The sequence below is a fragment of the Odocoileus virginianus genome, chromosome 8 (assembly GCF_023699985.2).
Source record: "Odocoileus virginianus isolate 20LAN1187 ecotype Illinois chromosome 8, Ovbor_1.2, whole genome shotgun sequence".
Lineage (NCBI taxonomy): Eukaryota > Metazoa > Chordata > Mammalia > Artiodactyla > Cervidae > Odocoileus > Odocoileus virginianus.
In genome coordinates this window covers 22,012,860-22,037,196 of record NC_069681.1, presented here as the reverse complement: position 1 = coordinate 22,037,196, position 24,337 = coordinate 22,012,860, and the positions used below count along the sequence as shown (strand labels likewise).

The 24,337-nt window shown below is 39.8% G+C and overlaps 1 protein-coding gene across 1 annotated transcript in view; it reads left to right on the top strand.

Moving 5' to 3' along the window:
• The window catches only part of FREM2 (FRAS1 related extracellular matrix 2), a 157,956-nt gene that overhangs the window by 96,644 nt on the left and 36,975 nt on the right, over nt 1-24,337 (top strand). Inside the window, exons 7-11 of the mRNA XM_070471311.1 lie at nt 15,479-15,628; nt 17,528-17,737; nt 19,559-19,756; nt 20,830-20,994; nt 22,140-22,322. Coding sequence (XP_070327412.1) covers nt 15,479-15,628; nt 17,528-17,737; nt 19,559-19,756; nt 20,830-20,994; nt 22,140-22,322 — 906 coding nt within the window. The remainder of the gene's footprint in view (nt 1-15,478; nt 15,629-17,527; nt 17,738-19,558; nt 19,757-20,829; nt 20,995-22,139; nt 22,323-24,337) is intronic.

Here is a 24,337-nt window from a genome sequence, read left to right as displayed (position 1 = left end):
CCCCCGGTACTGGGAGCTCAGAATTTTCGACACTGGACCACCAGGGAAGTCCCTGGCTGATGCCTTCTGTTTTCCCTTTTCCCCCATCTCCTCACCCCAAGTAGCATACCAGCCATGCCAAATGCTTCCTAAGCCCCCAGACACTTGAAGCTGTTCCTTTTATCCCAGGAAGTTATATGGCTTTATTTTTTTTAATCTCGCTTTTTAAAAATATCAGACAGCTCTTCATTCTCTATGAATTAAGGCAAAGCACAAGTTGAAAGGGTGAAATATGATGTTATCTTAGGACCCAGATATATTACTGAGTAAATTTTATCTGAATATGAGAAATCGTTTGAAAATCATAATGTCTATATTTTTATCTTCTGGATTTATGGTTTCTCCTTACTGTGCAAACCATTTATAAGACAGGATGATTTTCTACCTCTTATTTTTCCTTGAGAGGAAGCAACTGTTTTCCTTGCAATAAAGAATGCGGATAGTCCGCATAAACAGGTCACATGGATGTTAAATGAGAGAACTAGTGTCATTATCGACAAGAAAAGCACCAATCTGAGAAGGTCAGCAAGGGGATTTGCATAGACCCGAAAGCTTAGCGACCTGACTTTGCACAGCTGGGCTGATTTTCTCCATATTGCAGACCAGAAACCTAAGAACCAAAGAAGTTGACTTCCCCAGTGTCAGGCATTTCTGAAATGACTGAAAGAGGACTTCACTCATGGCTTGTAGGAGAGCTTCTTTTGTTTTTTTTCCTCATCACACTGCAAGAGGACAGAAGAGTCCTGGACCACTTTTGAGGATCTACACTAAGACGCAATGGAGTGCAGTCACCCACTGCTACTGAGTAACACAGGGGAGAACAGGGAAGGAGGATTCTTACAAAAAAGGAGCCCATTGTCTCAGCTGGAAATGGAATGGCTTTAGCTATTTATTCTAGAATCTCTTTCTTTGCTGCCTGCAGGCATGTTTCAAGTGTCAATTATTGAACAGTCTGTGGTCAAGGTTATTTATTTTTCCCTTGTCAACCACATGCCTTTCTTCCTGAGACCTCACACAGACTGTGCTTGACACCACATTGGCCGTACTCTTTCTCCGTTCAGCTGTTGGGATTCCCACATAAATCATCCTGATGTCAAAGTCTCTATGGATTCTGAAATCTTACTTATGAAATTCACTTTAGTCAGCAGGAATACAAATGTATATGCCTGCCTTCTGATGGGTGATTTGGGGAGCAGTAACAATTTTAAAGGGAGAAATTAAACATAATGTGACACCCTATTTTTCTTTCCTTTCTATAAATGTTTGATCTTGTTTTTATTTTTAATGAAGACATTTTTCTTCATAACTGAGAAATATTGATCTAGAACATATTCTAATTTTTCTCTTACATGGAACATTCCAGCTCTGTCTTTACAGACTCTCATTATGCTTCTTTAAAGAAAAATATTGTAAAAGTGCAAACTTTTCCATTATTTAATCACTTTCAGAGACAGCACTTCAACATGAAAAGAAGCACAGCTTTTGCAGTCTTAGAGACTTAGGCTTGAATCCTGTGTCTACTACATCCAAGCTATGTAACCCTAAGATAATTATTTAATCTAAGTTTCCATTTCATCTGCTTTGTAAACAGCAGATAAAAAACAATGACCTTACAAGCCTATTAACCTATAGGCTGTTGGGAGCACTATAGTAGATTCTAAAGATTCTGATGTGCCCTAAAGAGGCAGACACTCGGTAAAAGTAGCAATTATGTCATAATATTACTCTTGCACTAACTGTAATATTTATTGGTGTGTTTTCACAAGATGAGGTTTAGAAACGTAATGATTGCTCTGTGTTTTTAAATATTTATTTATTTATTTATACTTTATTTCTGGCTGTGCTAGGTCTTCCTTGCTGTGTGAAGGCTTTCTCTAGTTGCGGGGGCTCTTCTCATTGCAGGGGCTTTTCTTGCTTTGGAGCACAGGCTCTAGGGCATGCAGACTTCAATAGTTGCGGCACATGGGCTCAGTCGTTGCTGGCCCACAGGCTTAGCTGCCCCGAGGTATGTGGGATCTTCCCGGACCAGGGATCGAACCAGTGTCCCTTGAATTGCAAGACAGATTCTTAACCACTGGACCACCAGGGAAGTCCTAAATGTGATGATTTGTATTGGTAACACTGGAAGCAGTCTGCACACATTTTTTCTTTTTTATGATCTCATGTGTCAGGCTCTATGCTTATTGGAGTTTACAGATGATTACGGATGAATAATACTTGATTTCTGCCTTTGGGGGTGTCTCTGCCTAATGAGGGAGAGGAGTGAGTGAGTGAATAGAGTGTGAAAAGTGCAACATGAGAAGTGTGAGCTGGCCGGACTTGCTTGACTATCAGCAGGGAGGAGGTTATATATGAAAATGGAAAGATGCCAACTCTTTAGGGCCTTGCAGACTCTTAGATAATGACTTTTTGAAAGCACAATAACAGCTCAGTTCCCTGGAAAGCACACTGCTCCACAGCACTGCAAAATACTGCGGCAAGGTGGTCAAGAGGCCAGACTCTATTAAGAGTTTAAGATGTTTCTGATATTAACAAGAGAGAAGAGACTCTCTGCTTTGTCATACATACTTTTCTTAAATCTAATATTTTAAGGAATATTAGATTTAATATTTTGAGGCTGTGTTTCATGGAGGCATGTTATGCAGATTAATTCTTGCTTAGTATTAATATTTTTATTACAAAATTGTTGCATGAGAACCAAATAGAAGTATATCACCTGAACGGCAGTACTCTTAGCTCCCTTGTCAAACCCATCTGTCTCCCTGGAGGCCACTTGTGCATCATGCGTGGCTTTTTTGCACACAGTCACATGCACACATTTCTTTTGACTTGGACTAGAATTAATTGTTGTTATAGCAAAGAAGCAATGAACACATATTTCCTAGAATATAGGAGACAGTCTGTCTTCCTTCCCACTTACTGGCTGTTGATCTTGAATTCCTGGACTTCAGTTTCCTTATCTGCATAGTAGAGATGATAGCAAACCTACCTCAAAGGGTTATTAGTGCTGAGGACAATTCAGGCACACTAAAAATACTCAATTAATGTTTGCTATTTTACTTGGCCTTCCCTTGCTGATTCAGATGGTGAAAAAAAAATCTGCTTGCAATGCAGGAGACCCAGGTTTGATCCCTGGGTTGGAAAGATCCCCTGGAGAAGGGGGATAGCAACCCACTCCAGTATTTTTGCCTGGAGAATTCAATGGACAGAGGAGCCTGGCAGGCTGCAGTCCATGGGATCGCAAAGAGTCAGACACAACTGAACGACCGTGTTATGAATATTATTTTATGTTATACTTACTTCACATAACAGTGTATCATGAAAAACTTTATGATGGTACACATAAACCCTACTAATTCTTTTCAATGGCTGCACAATATTTCACAGTGTGGCTGTGATGTATTTTAAAAATTCCCTACTGATGAGCATTTAAGTTGTTTTCAGACCTTTTTTCTGTTACACACATGAGATAGTAAATCTCTTTTTCACATATGCAAAATATCTTTTATTTCTCTAGTGTTTATCATTACATTAGGTTTTAGATGCCATAAAGAATAGTGGTTAAGAAATTGTACATTGAATCCACTGAGTTGAGAAATCAATTAGTGAGTTATGATCAGTTTTCCTTCCTGTCCCTTGTTTATACGAAACAAATATTAAAAGTCTTAAAAGCACTCTTCTAGAGGTGGGTTCTCAACAGTATTTGTTGAATAAATAATATTCAGGAAGCCTTCTTCAGAGGCTACTGGATGGTAGAAAACTCCTAATGACCTTGACATTTAAATTTTATTTTAAACTTATATCAACCCTGAAAATGACAAAATCAGAGTTTGGCAGTAACACTAGGTTGACAGTAGAATCTCTGATAACATTGTTTTTTCTGGAGAAAAGCTCCCCACATATTCTCAGCTGAAATCTTGGAAAGATTCAGTCCTTAAGTTATAAGCATTTTTAGACATGTCCTGTCTTTTCTTTCTTCCTTCTGAGGAAATTATAGTTGGCAAGAGAAAGAAATGTCAAAACATGCCTTTAAACTGATATATATTAAACCTATATTTGAACTTTATTTTTTCAACAGGAATTTTGAAAATGCTTGTTAAAGACTAAATATGAAGTCCTTCTTAAGAATGTTTATATATTTTTTGAAAGAAAAGTACAGAAAGGCCCAGTCAAAATTATTTAACACTAGTTTTTTTAGAAGATGTTATTTATAGAAGGAAGTTAACCTGATTTTGTGTTTCTTCCTATTTACAAAAGTAATACATGCTACTTGGGGGAAAAAAAGTAAACTGTACAGCATGTTAGTGTGTGGAAGAAATGCATAGCAAAGGAGGTAAAATTTCCTCCTAATCCCATCTCTAGGAAATAACAAGTTAGCAGTTTGATATATATTCTATATATATTCTACACCACCTTGCTTTTTTCTTATTGACTTAATATAGCCTTCTTGCATCCTTTTATTTTACCTATTTTCCTCCAGTTTTGTTTACAGCTGTATTTATAAGTCTTTTTGTTCTTTAATTCAGTCTATCAGTTTTAAATAAGGAAAGTTAAACAGTTTACCTTATTCTAATTAAGTAATATATTTGTACTTTTTATTTAGCATCTGTCTGTATGGATTTTTCCTTTATGGCTTCTTCTTTTGCCAAGAAAGTTTTCTGTATCTTTTGTGACTTTTATTTTCTGCTGGTTTCTGTCCTGTTAGTGGCAAGTCATAATTTTAATGAAGATCCTTTACTCTCTGCCTAACAAAGTTTACTCTCTTGAAAAAGACGGGGACATGGAAGAGTTTAGAGACCCACTGATCTCCTCCTAACTTTCTCACTGTTGTTTCAAGTTTCAGTTTCAACATTAAGTTGAAAATATCATTTATCATGATCATTTATGCTTGCAATAAGTAGTTGGATTTACCAGCGTATTTTATCAGTTGCTCAGCCAAGTCTCTTTCATTCAGTTCTTCTCTTTGATTTTACTTTTTTTCTGTACTTTTAGCAATTTATCAATGTATATCTATAGGTGAGTAAAACCTTTGTCTTTGATCGCTGAAAATATCTATATTTTGCCCTTGAATTCTGTTTTCATTTGCTTTCTTTGATTCCAGTATTGGTTCACGGCCTTAAAATACCAGCAAAAGCTTTCACTTTTGGCTCCACTCACCACTATGATGTCTTGTTGTTCTCTTACATTTTTAGTTCACAGAACTGTTTACCTTCTTTTGAGCACAGCTGTCCCAATCCTTATCAAGTATAATAATGATAAGTGGAAATCGTGAAAGCTACCAAAAAGAAATGTCATGCTGTCTTTCATTTTTAATCTCTCATTAGTGCTGATGAAGCCAAGTAGAGGGTATAAAATCACAAAACTGTCTTTAACCAGACATCAGTGTCTTACTAGCTTTTATATATACACATATACCTTTAATAAAGGAAAGGAAAAAAATCAACTTCCTAGCCTGGTGTTTCAGTTTATGAATGAACTTAATACAATCAGTGTCCTTCTCAGGGATTTTGCGCTTGTTTTCAGTCATGCCCTAGTATAAATGAAGTACAACATGTACCTGTGTATGCATCTTTGTACATTTACATCACCATTTCTGTTTGATTAACTCCCATTGATTGAATTGTGGGGTGAACGTTATGTTCGTTAAAGTCTTGTGACCACCTTTTGCATTGTGGCCTCTCTCTTGCCTTAGTTAAGGTTGGTGAGCTTAAGGGCACACAGGGCTGCCCGGGTGGCTCCCTGGTAAAGAACCCACCTGTCAATACAGGAGACAAAGACGTGGAACCCCTGGGTCTGGAAGATCCCCTGCAGGAGGGCATGGCAACCCACTCCAGTATTCTTGCCTGAAGGATTCCGTGGACCGAGGAGCTTGGCGGGCTACAGTCCATGTGTCGCAAAGAGTCGAACACGACTTAATCAACTGAGCATTCACACAAGGACACACACTTTCCTTGGTGTGGATCGTAACCCACTAGTTCCCTGATGTGTGGTTTTAAACAGAGCTCTTAATTTCCCTAATCCTTAGTTTCCTTATCTGTGAAAACAGGATTCACATGCCTCATAGGGTGGCTGTAAGGATGAAGTAAGATAGTGGTGTGTCTAACCACGAATTACTGTTTGCTAAAACACTGACACAAGCAAAAACAACCTGCACGTTGCTGAGACCTGTAGAAGGTTTCGAAAACACTGGTGCGATACGTGGATGGAACGGGGGGTATATGTATATCTCTGTACCTTCTGCACAATTTTGCTGTGAACTGAAAACTACTCTAAAAAATGTAGTCCACTGAAAAATGAGAAAGAAAAAGAGTGCTGGTGTCTGGGGGTCACCCACCAGAAATTCTGATTCGAGGTGAGACCGAGCCTCGGTATCTTTAAATCTCCTTGGATAAATCCGATGCACATCTAGCCTGGAAAAGCCTGCAGGCAAAGTATTTTAAAATTAAAGTTAAGAAATCTCTTGGAGTTCATGGTGGTGGCTTTCCCTCGCTCCAGATTCAAAGGGCCGCCCTCCACAGTCATTTTACCGCAGACAAGTTCTTCACACTTATGCTAAGAACTGTGGTCTTCTAACTCACCCACCACAAAGGCACACAGTCAGTTCCCTACATACGAATGATTCCATTCTGACGGCACACTCGTGAGTCCAGTTTGCTCCTAAGTCCAACAAAGTTAACCTTGGTAAGCAGTGATGGCTCAGATGGTAAAGAATTCACCTGCAATGCAGGAAACATGGGTTCAACCCCTGGGTTAGGAAGATCCTCTGGAGAAGGAAATGGCAACCCTGAAAATTTTTCTTGCCTGGAAAATTCTGTGGACAGAGGAGCCTGGTGGGCTACAGTCTATGGTGTCCCAAAGAGTCAGACATGGCTGAGCAACTAACACTTTTCACCCTACTAACACAATTTGCCATATAGTACTATAATAGGTTTATAACTGTAACTATACTATAATAAGTTAATAATACATACGAAACACAAACACAAAAAATTAAGAAAACATTTTTATTTATTTATTTTTCCCACACTTGCCTTCTCCCACAGAGTCCAAAAGACTGTTCTATACATCTGTGTCTATTTTGCTGTCTCGTGTATAAGGTCATCATTACCATCTTTCTAAATTCCATATATATGTGTTAGTATACTGTAATGGTCTTTATCTTTCTGGCTTACTTCGCTCTGTATAATGGGCTCCAGTTTCATCCGCCTCATTAGAACTGATTGAAATGAATTCTTTTTAACAGCTGAGTGATATTCCATGGTGTATATGTACCACAGCTTCCTCATCCATTCGTCTGCTGATGGGCATCTAGGTTGCTTCCATGTCCTGGCTATTATAAACAGTGCTGTGATGAACATTGGGGTGCACGTGTCTCTTTCAGATCTGGTTTCCTCGGTGTGTATGCCCAGCAGTGGGATTGCTGGGTCATATGGCAGTTCTATTTCCAGAAGAAAACATTTTTAATCTCATAGTACAGTAATATCAGCTACATCACTGTTGCCTTTACACCTGCTTCAGGACATTCTGGGTTCAAAATAAAGATACTGTATTACTGTACTCTATACAGTGTGTGTGTGCATGCTTAGTTGCTCAGTCATGTCTGACTCTTTTGTGACTCCATGGACTGTAGCCCACCAGGCTCCTCTGTCCATGGGATTTCCCAGGCAAGAATATTGGAGTGGGTTATCGTTTCTTCATCCAAGGAATCTTCCCCTTCCCAGGGATCGAACCTGCCTCTCCTGCACTGGCAGGCTGATTCGTTACCACTGAGCCACCTGGGAAGCCCGCTCTGTATAGGACTGTATAATAAAGTGCCCAAAAGCACTTTAAAGGATGCACGCACGTGACAGTTCAGACGTGTGAACTAACTTTTGTGTTTGGGCATACGAATACACGTTCGCACCTTTGAAAGTTCGCAACTTGAAGGTTCGTAAGTAGGGGACTTCCTGTATCTGTTCATTTGCTCTGGCAAATCAATGGTCCTGTTTTACAGGATGTTCATTCATTCCACAAATAATTGAGCAACTTATGGCCAGGCATTGTTAGGAAAACATCAGTGAATATAGGAGGTTGAATTCTTCCCCTTAGAGAGCTCGGAGCCTGTGGGAGATGCAAGCCTGCCATGGCTGGAGGAAGGGAGGGCTCTGACGGAGAAGACAGGGGACTCCCCGGCACAAGTGACTTCTAAACTGAAACCCAGGAGGAGCAAGAGTTATCCCAGTGAGGAGGGGTGAAGGGCGTTCAAGGCAATGGCGATGGCATAGCGAAGACTGGGCATGCCATATTTGACATTCAAGACACTGGATTATTGGATAAAAAGGAGGCCAAAATGCAGTTTAAAAGGCAAATGTTTTTAAAACCAAATGTTTAGTGTTTTACAAACCAGCATTTTTAATTAGTGACAAGATGGTTAGGAAGTTTGGGATGAACATGTATACACTGCTATATGTAAAATGAATAGCCAGCAAGATCCTTCTATATAACACAGGGAACTCTGCTCAGCGTTGTGTGGCAGGCTGGATGGGAGAGGATTTTGGTGGAGAATGGATACGTGTATATGCATGGCTGAGTCTCTCTGCTGTCCACCTGAGACTATCACAACATTGTTAACTGGCTATTGATCCATCACTAAGTTGTGTCTGATTCTGCGACCCTATGGACTGTAACACTCCTGGCTTTCCTGTCCTTCACTGTCTCCCAGAGTTGGCTCAAATTCATGCCCATTGAGTCTATGATGCTATCTAATCATTTCATTCTCTGCCACCCCTTCTCCTTTCCCTGCATCAGGGTCTTTTCCAATGAGTCAGTTCTTCTCATTAGATGGCCAAAGTACTGGAGCTTCAGTTTCAGTATTAATATTCAAGGTTGATTTCCTTTAGGATTGACTGGTTTGATCTCCTTGCTGTCCAAAGGGCTCTCAAGAGTCCCAAGAGTCTTCTGCAGCACCACTGTTCAAAAGCATCAGTTTTTCAGCATTCAACCTTCTTTATGGCCCAACTCTCACATCCGTACATGATCATTCAAAAAGCCATCGCTTTGACAGTATGGATCTTTGTCGGCAAAGTAACATCTCTGCTTTTTCATACTCTGTCTAGGTTTGTCATAGCTTTCCTTACAAAGAGCAAGCATCTTTTAATTTTATGACTGTGGTCATGGTCCACAGTGATTTTGGAGCTCAAGAAAAGAAAATTTGTCACTCCTTCCATTTTTTCCCCCATCTATTAACATGAAGTGATGGGACTGGATGCCATGATCTTAGTTTTTTAAGTGTTGAGCTTTAAGCCAGCTCTCTCCTCTTTCACCCTCATCAGGAGGCTCTTTAGTTCCTTTTCAGTTTCTGCCATCAGAGTGGTATCACCCGCATATCTGAGGTTGTTGGTATTTCTTCCAGCTATATGCCAATATAAAATAAAATATTTAAAATAAAAAAGCCTGTTTTCAATCCTAAGAGCACTGAAACACTGACAGGCTTTCGGCAAAGGCATTCCCATGATGAAAATTGCTTTGGTGGATGGCTTCTGGTTAAGAACCTGGCTGAGTGGCTAGTAGAGGGGTTCCATGGTGGGTGATGCTGAGGTGATGCTGGCTGCATCTAAGGTAGGGGCAGTGACAGAGAGAGAAACCAGGGGCGGGGCAGTGGTAGTGAGTACACTTTCTTGTTTGCAAGTTTGCCTTGAGGTGCCCATGGCATGGGACTGTGTAGGCAGCTGGTTATCAAGGTCCAAAGCTCAGAAGAGAGATCTGAGTTGGAAATAATTTAAGGAGGTTCCTTTGTATTATTTGCAGCACTGAACCAAAAGACGGCATAAAAGTTTTTGTTTTGTTTTTTTTTTTCATTCAGTTCTAAGCAAACATCTTAGAGCTACAACGCCTACTTGACTGATAGTCCAGGTACACGTGAGTAAATAAGATTTGGCTCCAGATAGCAATTACTCCAGGCACCTCTTCCTTTCATCTCCTGAGACACAAAGTAATTGTAAACATCAATCTAGACACCACAGGCTCAGCAAGGGAAGAAAGTTCACTTTTTCCCTGTGGGGAAAAACTTGAGTTATTTTCCCTTTGTCTTCACTGCAGGTGTGTGTGTTGTGTGACTTGCCGAGCCGTCCTCATCAGCTTTGTTTGTAAGAAAGAGACGTGATCCTATCTGTGTTGTTTGTGCTAAAAGTCTCTCCAACCTTGAAAGGCGTATTAATGTTTAATGAACTAAAACAGACTTTTCTGTAGTCAGTGCCTTGATCTGTGCCCTTCATTTAGAAGTGTTAAGACCACAAAGAATACAGAGAGTAAAGTTTGGCTTCCCTTAATTTCACACTATGTCATGTGGCCAATTTAAAACTTTCCGTGTGGTGCTCACACATTATTTGGCTATAACTTATCTTTTGTCTCCAGAGGGAATTACCATGCATTCTGCCGTATTTTCTGTGGATGATGGAGTGGTGAAGAATGACTGTTTTATGGCATTTTGTGGATGTGGGTTGTGGCATACATGACTATAATAGATCATTCTCTCATTCCAGGTAGTAATATCAGCTGCTGACTTTTCTCTATTAAGACTATGAACTTACAAGACACAGCGTGTATTTAAGATCTGACTCTAGGGACTTTCTTAGTGGTCCAGTTGTTAAGACTCTTTGCTTCCAATGCAGGGGGCATGGATCCAATTCCTGGTTGGGGAACTAAGATCCATGCCATGGGGCATGACCAAAAAAAATTATTTTTGTTCACAAAATTAAATAGGTCTTTTTTTCTGATTTGCTTGAAGTTGTAATGTGGACATTTACAAAACTAATAGACAAAGGTCTACAGTTTACTTAACTTTTTAGAGAAACCAAGTGCCCATATAAAAACAAACAAGCATTGTACCAAAGAAAGGTGAGTTAAAATCTTATTTATAAATTATAATAATTTGCAAGAACAAGCAATTTTTTGGGATTTTGCCCAGATGTCTTTCAGCTGTTGACAGTTTTCATGCATCTATTCTTTCTTGCTTTCACTTGATTATTATGTATGCATTAAAATGTCCAGTAACCTCTTGCTAGTTATTTTGAGTAATTATTTATAACTCAACTCATTGATTGAGGATGTTTAAGTCCTTCATATTACATGAGATTCTGTCCAAATGGTGACAATTATAAATAGTCTTTAAGTTTTAGAGGTGGATGATGAGGTATTGAGAAATTGAAACTAGGCAGTTAACAAGAGTTATTTCTCTTCTAAAAATATTCGATTATGTTTTAATTTCATTATAGTCACTTTATACTTTAATCACAAAGATTTCAAATTGATTAGTAGACCTATTTTCCAGTCATCATGAATAGAGCACAGAGAGGAAGAGAAATTATGTAAATAACTCAAATCCATAGATATGCAAAAGTCCATTTTAAGGAAAGAAATCTTTCTTAATGCCTTCCATTATCTGCGGTAGTAAAATTGAGAGATTTAGGATTAAAATTCCTCTTCCATCTTCCCTCTTTCTTTCTGCTGGAAGTAACTACATACTACACAATGGCGATATGATAATGTGGTTTGCATTATTCCCATAAATCTTATGTATTGTTACATGCACCGTTATCGCCCACCTGTCTCTCTCTCTCTTCTCTCTTGTTTTCTCTCTCTCTCTCTCACACTCACAAAGAACATAGGTCAAACAAATAATAAATGTCTTACATATGGTAACTGTTATCATCACCCTTCATTCTTAACAACAATTAGAATTAAAAATTTTCAGAGTACTACGTAAAGCATTTTTTCTTATATGAAATGCACATTGAGCGATACCATAAAATCACGTGATCTGCAGTTGATGGAGTGAGTCTGAACACACAATGGCAGAACAAATCTTTGGCTTTGTGGAGCCCATTTGGTGATTAATGATCACCTTTCCTCACATGATTTTCTTCTGTTCCACCTCTAGTATGTGTCTGGGAGGCATAGAGAAACAGGAGGACAGGAGGGATCATTATTAAATAGGTGGTTTTCCTTACTGCACTTCCCAGATCTCCCCCATACCTCAAATCTAATCTGCACAGTGATGTGGTTTGCCAGGAATGTAAGGAGACTTAGATTACTCGCTGGATGCGGATGATCAGGCCTCTGCCGTAATTACGTTCATAAAAGCCTTTAAAAGACATACAATGTGCTTGGTGCGGCTCTCTGGTCCAAGTAAGCATTTTCAGGGTTCTGTCTTCACCTTTGCCCCCTACTCAGGTGTGAGAAATGTAAGGAATTTATTGGCTTGTAGTTGAGGTCCACCTTGGCTGAGGTGAATAAGATAACACCTTCATCTGCATACATCCACTGACATGCCCAGGCACCCTCCAGGTCTAAAGGATGAGAAGCAGGTGAAAGTATGCTATGGGCAGATTTATCATTTTGTGAACCAAAACGTGCGGCAAAATGTCCAAGGTTGGTTGTGTTATTCAAGAGTCCAAGGAGCTCTATGCTTTTTATTGTACACCCCATAGGAAGAAACAAAGAAAACACTAGTTTCAATGAAGATGATTTATCTTGCAGACAGGAAAATAAAGAATCTTTACTCCACTTGAGCAATGCCCCAAACTGGCTTTCCTGTGTGGCTGTGAGCCACGATTGTTGAGTTTTGTCTGATTTTTGTGTTTGGTAATTCAATTAGATGATCTGAAATGGGATAGTCATCTCCTGAATAGCCCTGCCTTTTAGGAAACACTGATGTGACTTGTGTGACCTTTTAGACTTAGTCCTTTGGAGTCTTGTAAAACCAAACACAGATGACTAAAATGTCTCAAGCTAAAGGCTATTTGCCTTATTACGTGAATATATGCAATTAATTTATCTTTGTTAATGGTTGCTTATAAAATAAGCTCACAGTGGGTAAAGTGTATGCTTTTTATGCTATTTCCGCCTTTTCCCATGAGCCTATAAATATTTCAGAATAAGTCGGGATTTTTTAAAGTAAGCTCACAAATCATCTCTCTACTTTCTTCATTAGTCAGCTAACTCAGACTTCTGGCTGTTTTGCAAGGTAAACTGCTGGTCACAGGGGAATCAGGGAATGTTGTTAGATCAATTCATCACCAGTACTGGAGAAAAATATAAAGTCTCCAATGTATGTGTCTATTTTAATGACCTAAGTCACACAATTTTCATACATGTTTAAGACAAATATAAACTCCTTGGTATGAGATCATTTCTCTAGCAGAACCTCCATTGGTACAGAGTACCCTCAAAATCTTATCAGTTCAGTTCAGTTCAATCGCTCAGTCATGTCCGACTCTTTGCGACCCCATGAACTACAATACGCCAGGCCTCCCTGTCCATCACCAACTCCCGGAGTTTACTCAAACTCATGTCCATTGAGTCTGTGATGCCATCCAACCATCTCATCCTCTGTCATCCCTTTCTCCTCCTGCCTTCAATCTTTCCCAACATCAGGGTCTTTTCAAGTGAGTCAGCTCTTCATATCAGGTGACCAAAATATTGGAGTTTCAGCTTCAACATCAGTCCTTCCAGTGAACACCTAGGACTGATCTCCTTTAGGATGGACTGGTTGGATCTCCTTGCAGTCCAAAGGACTCTCAAGAGTCTTCTCCAACACCACAGTTCAAAAGCATTCATGCTTCAGTGCTCAGCTTTCTTCACAGTCCAAGTCCCACATCCATACATGACCGCTGGAAAAACCATAGCCCTGACTAGATGGACCTTTGTTGGTAAAGTAATGTCTCTGCTTTTTAATATGCTTTCAAGGTTGGTCATAACTTTCCTTCCCAAGGAGTAAGCATCTTTTAATTTCATGGCTGCAGTCACCATATGCAGTCATTTTGGAGCCCAAAAAAAATAAAGTCAGATACTGTTTCCACTGTTTCCCCATCTATTTGCCATGAAGTGATGGGACCAGATGCCATGATCTTAGTTTTCTGAATGTTGAGCTTCAAGCCAACTTTTTCACTCTCTTCTTTTACTTTCATCAAGAGGCTCTTTAGTTCTTCTTCACTTTATGCCATAAGGGTGGTGTCATCTGCATATCTGAGGTTACTGATATTTCTCCCGGCAATCTTGATTCCAGCTTGTGCTTCATCCAGCCCAGCATTTCTCATGATGATGCTCTGCATATAAGTTACATAAGCAGGGTGACAATATACAGCCTTGATGTACTCCTTTTCCTATTTGGAACCAGTCTGTTGTTCCATGTCCAGTTCTAACTGTTGCTTCCTGACCTGCCTACAGGTTTCTTAAGAGGCAGGTCAGGTGATCTGGTATTCTCGTCTCTTGAAGAGTTTTCCACAGTTGGTTGTGATCCACACAGTCAAAGACTTTGGCATAGTCAATAAAGCAGAAATAGATGTTTTTCTGGAATTCTCTTGCTTTTTCGATGATCCAGTGGATGTTGGCAATTTGATCTCTGGTTCCTCTGCCTTTCCTAAAACCAACTTGAACATATGGAAGTTCACGGTTTGTGTATTGCTGAGACCCCAGTTCAATTCCTGGGTCAGGAAGATCCCCTGGAGAAGGGACAGACTACCCACTCTTGGGCTTCCCCGGTGGCTCAGCAAGTAAAGAATCTGCCTGTGATGCGGGAGACTGGAGTTTGATCCCTGGGCTGGGAAGATCCCCCAGAGAAGGGAACAGTTACCCACTCCAGTATTCTGTCCTGGAGAATTCTATGGAGTGTATAGTCCATGGGTTCACAAAGAGACAGGACTGAGCAACTTTCACTTTCAGTGGACTAGAATATGTCATTAAGGAAATAGTCTCCAAAGTGATAACTCAGTAGGAGACATTTTGACCAGTCAGGCCAAATTTATAAAAATTTAGTCTTATTTGTTTTGTTTCATTTTGTTGCTGTTTTACCAGCTAAACATTTAGGAAATGCATTTAGGAACCATTCATAATTCCATATACAGGGGACAAAGTAACTCATATGCCTCAAAATAAGAATGTTCCATTAGAGGGGCTTCCCTGGCAGTCCAGTGGTTAAGACTCCGAGCTTCCACTTCAAGGAGCACTGATTCGACCCCTGGTCTGGGAATTAAGATCCAGGAAGCTGCAAGGCACGGCCAAAAAAACCCCAAAAACAAGCAATAAAAAAAGTTCCATTAGACACTTTACTGTGTGTGTTTTTGTTTTTCAGCAGAGACATTTTGATCTGAAACCCTGTATAAGTCTAGACATTAAAGAGATGTCACCAGGACCTCCCTCGTGGTCCAGTGGCTAAGACGCAGTGCTCCCAAAGCAGAGGGCACTGGTTTGATCCCTGGTCAGGGTTCTAGGACTCTCATTCCTCATGGCATGGCCAAAATACATTAATCAAATACAGAGAGCTGTTATCTTGCTAAAAGGAAAAAATACGACCTTGTATGGAAGTCTGAGATGAGGCATTACAATTCTATGTCATTACGTATGCAGAGTTGATGTGGAAAAGTAGATGTAAGTGAAGTGGTTTCTGTTTCCTTCTTCACAGAACCCGTCTTCTACTTTGGCGACGTGGAGTACTCTGTGGATGAGAGTGCGGGCTTGGTGGAGGTGCGGGTGTGGAGGGGCGGCACGGACCTGTCCCAGGCTTCCAGTGTCACCGTGACCTCGCAGAAAACAGACCCTCCCTCCGCTGATGGTGAGTGTTTCCTACAATGATTCTATTTGATTATTCTATAATTTTCAACTTCCTATGGCAAAATGTCTTAAAGCCCAAATCCTTCACTTCTGTTAAAGCAGTCTGATTGAATGTTCTTTTTTCCTGGAGTTATTGCTATACAGTAGGTAAATTTACACTCTGTTTACTGTTGTGAGAAAATGCACCCCAGGGCCACAGATTGAAAGCTAAGTTATAAACATGTAAGTCAAGAACTCTAACTTTGAATGCCTCTTTTTGCCCGAATAGGTTCTCTGTACTTGGCAAATCTACCATGGCTGAATCCTATGATGTCATTGCACAACAGGAACAATCTTGCAGGCCACCCTTACAGAATCTAGTGACATTTAAATATCATGCAGGTGTGGATCTCTGGCTTAGCTCCCTCTTCATTTTAAACAAACATCCCCATAAGTACTTGAGCCCCAAAGACTTTTTCTACCCTTCATCATACAATCTGTCCTAGCCGACAGATTCCTTGCCTTTGATTCTGGAATCTACATCTGCAAAAAGTTGATCATGAAACTTAGGACAAGCATAACATGAAATTTCCTTCTCTTGTCTCATTTAAATGACCAATAAAGGACTTCCCTGGTGGCCCAGTGGCTAAGACTCCATGCTCCCAATGCAAGAGATCCAGTTATCGAACTAGTCAGGGAACTAGATCCCACGTGCTGAAACCATGAGATCTGCAACTAAGACCCAGTGCAGCCTAATAAATAAATAAATAAATAAACTTAAAAAAAATAAATGACCAATAGTACAATTTACCTCTTTCTCAATCATACCCACATGCACACATAAGACACACAGTACAAGCTCATCACGCTAAGCAAGTAGCGGGCATTCCATTTTAAAAGTCACCCTTAAGTTTTCACTTTTTAAATGTCACAGAACCGGCAGAGTGCTTTGAATGTGGTCTGTGTCCAATAAAACTTTGTTTAGCCAAATTAGTCATTTCTTTAGAGAAAACTCAAATCAAACAGAGAGATGAGAATAAAGATGTAGAAGCAGAGGACAAGAAAAATACAAAAGGAAACACAATGAGATACAGAGATTTTTAAAAATAAATTAAAGACATGTACTTAATTATAGTTGCATATTCAGAGGTAAATAGATACAAAATTAGAGTTAGAAGAGCATTAGATATGAAAACAAAGAGATAATACTGAACTGTCTCCCCTATTCCCAGTCTTCATGGATGTCATGCCTAAAGATTAAGAGAAAGTTTTGTTTCTTAAATACTTTAGACATATGTGGAGGTGTCAACATTAGTATGCAACCCACAGTCTGAAAGATAATACACTAAAAACAAAATATGTCTTTGAGAATAAAAGATTACTCTCTTTGCCAGGGGTAGGAATGGGTGAAGTGTGTTGGACAAAAGCTTACATTTGAAATATGTTGCTTTAACCAGCAGGCAATCACACACCTAAATAAGATGTTCTGTAGTAGTTTCTGAAAATAACAATGTTTTTTTAACTAAGGTTAACTATTTCCATGTTTATATTTCATAACTTATTATGATCAAATATTTGATTGCTATGCTGATTATTTTTAGACCTGATTTTTATTATCTCTAATTGAGAATTCCGGAATAGATAAACTATCAGACAGAAAGCTAAAATAACAAAAAAGTAAAATAACCTTAGACATAGATAAGACAGAGTTAGGAACCTGATCTTTGAGCTACCATCTCAATAACCAATGTAAATGCTAATCTTTTACATTTCATTAAATATACTCCTCTGTAATGTTATGCTAGTCAATATATTTTTAAAAGAATTATAAAGAAGTCTGTTGAATACATAGTTTGCATCTCGTAATTTTGTGTACATTTAGGCAGTCCCCAGCTGAAAAATTCTTTTGTTCTTGTCACAGCCGGAACAGACTATGTGGGAATCAGCCGTAATTTAGATTTTGCACCTGGAGTCAACATGCAAACCGTTCGTGTTATCATTTTGGATGATCTCGGACAACCAGTGCTGGAGGGTATTGAGCAATTTGAATTGGTGCTCCGAATGCCTATGAATGCAGCCCTTGGGGACCCCAGCAAAGCCACGGTGACCATAAATGATTCTGTCTCAGATTGTGAGTGTTTATTAATTGATGACGATAAGTAAAAAGATAGGCTAGAGTTTACATAAATGTTAAGTAAAATGATAAACTAGGCTTTATATGGATGTGAATTTGAGTGAACCCCGGGAGATAGTGAAGGCCAGGGGAGCCTGGCGTGCGGCAGTCCACGGGGTCACAAAGAGTCAGACACGACTGAGCGACTGAATAAGGGCCACAGCCTTTTCGAAAGGATGTGAGGGAAAGATCGGTTCCAGCTCTCGGTTTGCAAGTGGCCGTCTTTTCCGTATGTGTCTTTACATCCCCTTCTGTGTGTATCTATGTGTTTAAATTTCCCTTTTGTATAAGGGCACCAGTCATATTGAATTAAGGCCCACGCTGATGCCCTCATTTTTCCTTCATTAGTTCTGTAAAGACCCTGTCTCCACATAAAGTCATATTCTCAGGTATTGGGTGTTAGGACTTCACTCTATGAACGTGGGGCGGGGGGTAGACGGACAGTTCATCCCATAATTATACCTTAGCTGACAAAGTCTTTCTTCTCTTGATTGTTTTCTGATTGTTTTGATAGAATTAGACAGTCTCAGAAGAAAAACTTTTAGTCTTCCTTTCAAATTAAAGGAAAAGTGAGATTGGTATCATTACCTTGCTTGTGTGTCAATAATTCCCTCCCACAGGTGGGTGCAACTGCGTGAGATCACACAGACCCTTGAGTATTAATGGTCTTTTCCCACTTCTCCACACCAGACACTTTCTGTGACCTCCCTACACCCAGACAATCCTGAAATTACTCCTAAGGATATAGCAAAGGCAAGGCTGTCTGACTCGTCATCGAAAGGAAATTCTGAATAATCTTCTACCATGATGATCTTGACATTACTTGGAGGAGCCTAACCTATTGTCAATGAGCTCTATAGTTAATTGACCTGGTATAGGTGTCACCTGTGTTTTATATAAAGGCTTCCCTGGTGGCTCAGATGGTGAAGAATCTGCCTGCAATGCAGGAGACTGGGGTTCGATCCCTGGGTCAGAAAGATCCCCTGGAGAAGGGAATGGCAACCCACTCCAGTATTCTTGCCTAGAGAATCCCATGGACAGAGAAGCCTGGTGGGCTACAGTCCATGGGGTTGCAAAGAGTCAGACATGACTGAGTGACTAGCACTTCTTAATGCAATTTCACATGTATTATGTAATATACATACTACAGTCATTGTCATCTTTTCCATTATGGTTTGGGTAACTATGCTTGTAATTACGTACACAATCTTTAATGTTTTTCATATGAAGAAATTCTGAAAGGCTCTTGATTAAGCAATATATATAGATGGTGGTGGTTTAGTCACTAAGTCATGTCCAACTCTTGCAAACCCATGGACTGTAGCCCACCAGGCTCTCTGTCCATGGGATTCTCCAGGCAAGAATACTGGAGTGGGTTGCCATTTCCTTCTCCAGGGGATCTTCTGCCCCAGGAATTGAACCGAGGTCTCCTGCATTGCAGGCAGATTCTTTACTGACTGAGCTATGAGGGAAACCCAATGTATATAGATACAGATATCTTAAAGTCTCTGGTTTTATCTACTTTTTCCCATTTCATTGCCTCTCCCTACTCCACAAAAGAGGCAGAGCAAAATGTCAAGGATAAGGAAATCAGAACTCTGAGTTAAGTGCTTAGCTCAAGCCCAAAATACTGGCCAGTAACTGAGCAGAGACTGGGATCCAGTTCTTCTTCTTGTTGTCCTGGTATTCTTCCCACTGAACCATGTTTTCTGAAATTCCATTTTCCTCAAATTTCTGTTCACTTTGATTCAGGTATTTATGTTCTCGTGTTTTCTGCAGTACCTAAGATGCAATTCAAAGAACGAGTATATACTGGCAATGAAAATGATGGGCAGGTAGTCGCCATGGTCCACCGGAGTGGGGATATCCAATACCGGTCTTCAGTGAGATGCTACACGCGGCAGGGCTCCGCACAGGTGATGATGGACTTTGAAGAACGCCCCAACACTGACATCTCCATCATCGAATTCCTCCCTGGTACGCTTCAGCTTGAAGTTTTTGTGTGGAGTCTGCAGAAGCCAAGTTTTGGGTGTGAAGGATCCATCAAGGACACTTGATACTACAAGTTCTTGATTCCCTCAAGCTTCTGACATGGTTTAATATACACTAGATGATAATAAAGTGAGGTTGATTTCAACAGGTTGAACGCATTTTCCTTTGGTTTCTTTGTCAGTGTATTGATTAGTTTGTAGTGATGTGCTATATTGTTTGGGTGTCCCTGGTGGATCAGTGGTTAAGAACCGGCCTGCCAATGCAGGAGATACAAGTTTGATCCCTGGGTCAGGAAGATCCCCCTGGAGGAGGAAATGGCAACCCACTCCAGTATTCTTGCTTGGAAAATCCCATAGACAGAGGAGCCTGTCAGGCTACAGTCCATGGGGTCACAGAAGAGTCAGACACTACTGAGCACACACGCTATATTGTTTATTGAAAACTTATTCAGCAGAAAATGGCATGTACAGATTTTATAATAGTGGAAAAGACTTAGTGTTCAAATGATAGACATGAAAAGAAATAGGTGTCATGTTTTAAATATGGATTCAGTGTCTTAAAATACTTGACTGCTTTGATCCAATAATTGTGTAAGAAACGTGAAAAGTGAAAGTGAAAGTTGCTCAGTCGTGTCTGACTCTTTGCGACCCCATGGACTATACAGTCCAAGAAACATGTGCTGTGATCCAATTGACAATGACCAACTAGTACAAATTTGCTAAATTTGCATCCTGATCATAATGTTAGAAATTTGTAAATGATATTGTCATTTGCACTTTTCCCCTTGTTTTCAGACATGAGTGACAAAACTTAAAGACAGGCATTGAAGAAATTTCTTGTACAAACAGGAACCTGTCATTGCATACGTTCAAACCTCATTGTTCATTCAGCAGTAGTAACTGAAGGCTTATTACATGCCAGACGTTGCTCTTTGCACTACTGATGCAGCAAGGGACAAAACAACACCCCCGCCCTCATGGTGTTTACCTTCTAGCTGCAGAGGTATCCCTTATGGCTTAAGGGATGTGACTAACCTGCTGTCATGATTATTGTTGCAGGGGAGATCGACAAGCCTTGCATCCTGGAGCTGATGGATGACGTGTTGTATGAGGAGGTAGAGGAGCTCCGACTGGTTCTTGGCACCCCACAAAGCAACTCTCCTTTCGGAGCTGCAGTTGGGGAACAAAATGAGACTCTGATAAGGATCCGAGATGATGCTGATAGTAAGAAGCCGTGTCTTGTGCTCCGTTGTAAATTGGGAACTGAAATCCATCTGTGTTCAAGTTTTAGGTGGCTCAGAAAATAAGCCCCTCTTCCTGACTAGGCTTTTTAAGTGGTTGAGAAATAGGAAAAAGGGGACTTCCCAGGTGGTCCAGTGGTTAAGTCTCCACCTTCCAATGCAGAGGGTGCAGGTTCGAACACTATTTGGAGAATCGAGATCCCACATGCCGTGTGGTGCAGCTAAATAAATTAAAAAGAACTTGTTGTTATTGTTTCTTTTTTTTTTCATTTATTTTTATTAGTTGGAGGCTAATTACTTTACAATATTGTAGTGGTTTTTGTTATACATTGACATGAATCAGCCATGGATTTACATGTATTCCTCATCTCGATCCCCCTCCCACCTCCCTCCCCACCAAATAAATAAATAAAAAGAACTTTTTAAAAAAGAGATTGTTAAAAAGAAACAGGAAAAAGGCTAAGATAAATGGAGAATGCAGTGACCCATTTAAACTGTAAGTTGATGTTGAAGAACATTGTTTATACGTAAATGCTGAGTCCAGAGCACTCATACCTGTCTGCTACTCCTCCTGCCTTCGGTGTGGGTAGTTCTGGGACAACAGTCTCCTCCCTCCCCTCCCGCAATCCAGTGGCCCACTCCTGTACAAGTTTTTGGCACACAGAGACAGCCCAGAGCATGCGATTTCTGGGGGCTGGTTAATTTCCAAGAGAGGAGCTGGGCCACGCATGCCCAGTTTCTCCTGACACACTCCCCAGTTATACCAAGTGAGGGGACAGAGGGAAGCCCGGCATATGATATAATTAACCTCCTCCCATATGGAAAAGGGGCTTCCCAGGAGGCACTAGTGGTAAAGAACCTGTCTGCCAATGCAGGAGACGTGGGTTCAATCCCTGGGTCAGGAAGATCCCCTGAAGAAGGGCATAGCAACCCACTCCAGTGTTCTTGCATGGAGAATCCCATAGTCAGAGGAGCCTGGCAGGCAGCAGTGCATAGTGTCCCAAAGAGTTGGATATGACTGAAATGACTTAACATGCACACACATGGGGAAAAAAAAAAAACTGTCAGAAATGGAGGAAAAAGCATTCCCTTTACAAACTAACTTGCCCATGTTTCCCACTGTTTCAGAGACAATTATTAAATTTGGAGAGACCAAATTCAGCGTCAGTGAACCCAAAGAACCAGGACAGTCAGTGGTTATAAAAATTCCAGTGATTCGCCAAGGAGACACTTCAAAAGTTTCCATCGTGAGAGTTCACACCAAGGATGGCTCGGCCACTTCTGGAGAGGACTACCACCCCGTGTCCGAAGGTATGGGGGCCCCCGGGGCGTGTCTGGGTGAGTCGTGCTCACACTGCATGGGTGCTGCTGTCCTCGAGAAAAAAAGAGAAACAGCCATTCACCTGAAATACAAATACACATACTCCTTTAAGTTAACTTCCTTCAGAAAAACAAAGTCAATGGAATTTATTTCCAGGCATTTCCTTTTTGATTTACAGAGTACATGTCTTAGGATTTAAGGAAATTTTGAGTAAAGTTGCTAGATGTTTTGAGTCTACTTTCACTTTCAACAATCTTTACCTTCGTTATGGTCATTTGATATTAAATAATAACTTTCCTGAATATTCTATTACATGGAAAATGTGTGTCATAGCCAAGAAGATAGTCTTTTTTAGTTTTAGAATACCAACAATCCAAAACGTCAAGCTTGAAAATTTTGTGTTAATGGAAGGCAGTGAAAAGGGGGACAGATGACCAACCATAGAGACCATGAATTCTCTGGGCTTCAGGAGTATAAATATATTTCATCCATCCCTTTTCTTCTTCAAACTTTTGGATCATTTCACCATTTACTTTTAGAAGTATAAAGCAAATCAATTATTCTCTCTCTCTCTGGATTATTTACTGGCAAAATAGACATAAACTGATGTCCAAAATTAAGTTTATGAATTATTTGTAGTTAGTTGTCCTTATCCACTTTGTTTCTAGTTTCTACCTGCCACAGCCAACAGTTTTTGGTGATCATAGACTACAGGCATTCATCTAGGCCTGCTAACTTGAGAACAGTTTAGAAAGTGCCTAATAGTTACTAATCAGTCATTAACCGAGTCAATGAGACAGTAGGAAAAAATAGCGTCTTCTACAATGGAGCATGTATTTTCTTTGCATATATGGTGAAAGTTTGATGAACTACTGTAGAGCTTCAAAGTTATCCTCATATTTTTTTTTCCATTTATTTTTATTAGTTGGAGTCTAATTACTTTACATCATTACAGTAGTTTTTGTCATACATTGAAATGAATTAGCCATGGATTTACATGTATTCCCCATCCCGGTCCCCCCTCCCACCTCCCTCTCCACCCGATCCCTCTGGGTCTTCCCAGTGCACCAGGCCCGAGCACTTGTCTCATGCACCCAACCTGGGCTGGTGATCTGTTTCACCCTAGATAATATACATGTTTCAATGCTGTTCTCTTGAAACATCCCACCCTCGCCTTCTCCCAGAGTCCACAAGTCTGTTCTATACACATTATCCTCATATTATTTCCTATGTAAAGAGTGATAATCTATTTGAAATAAATCACTTAAAATTGAAAAGGAGGGGAAAAAACTGATCAGCTATGAAATTATAAAATCTGAAATAAGTATTTTAACATAAGCATGTTTTACATGAAGGAAACATCTTCTAAATATGTACAACATGACCTTTAACAGAAAATATTTTTCTTAGAAATAAAACAATTCTTTTTGCTAAAACAAAAACAAAATCATATGTATATAGTAAATTGACAAATGAAATCAGAGAAAACATAAAATGTTAAATCAAACTGTGTCTCTTTTGTCCTATAAATATTAGCATGCCATTTATAAATGCTTATAATAAAGATTTAATCTTTCCTGAAACATAGCATCTTTTTATGGACCAAATTGTGGTCAGTTGTTTACAATAAACAAAAAATGAAACATAGAATAAAAGTTGAAATATTTTTGTGTTAAAAATGTCTGAGGACTCTTCTGGCAGTCCAATGATTAAGACTTTGCCTTCCAATGCAAGGAATGCGGGTTCAGTCTCTGATCAGGAAGCTAAGATTCCATATGCCTTTTTGCCAAAAAATCAGTACATCAGATGCAATATTATAACAAATTCTATAAAAATTTTTTAAATGTTCCACATAAGAAAAAAAAACTAAAAAAATGACTAAAGTGGCAGATAAAGACTATAAAGTGATTGAAGAAACAGCTATTGTGTAGCGCGTATATGTAAAAAGACAGTAATTTAAGCATTTAAAATAAGTACTTAGGTTTTTGACTTCTTAGAAACTGGG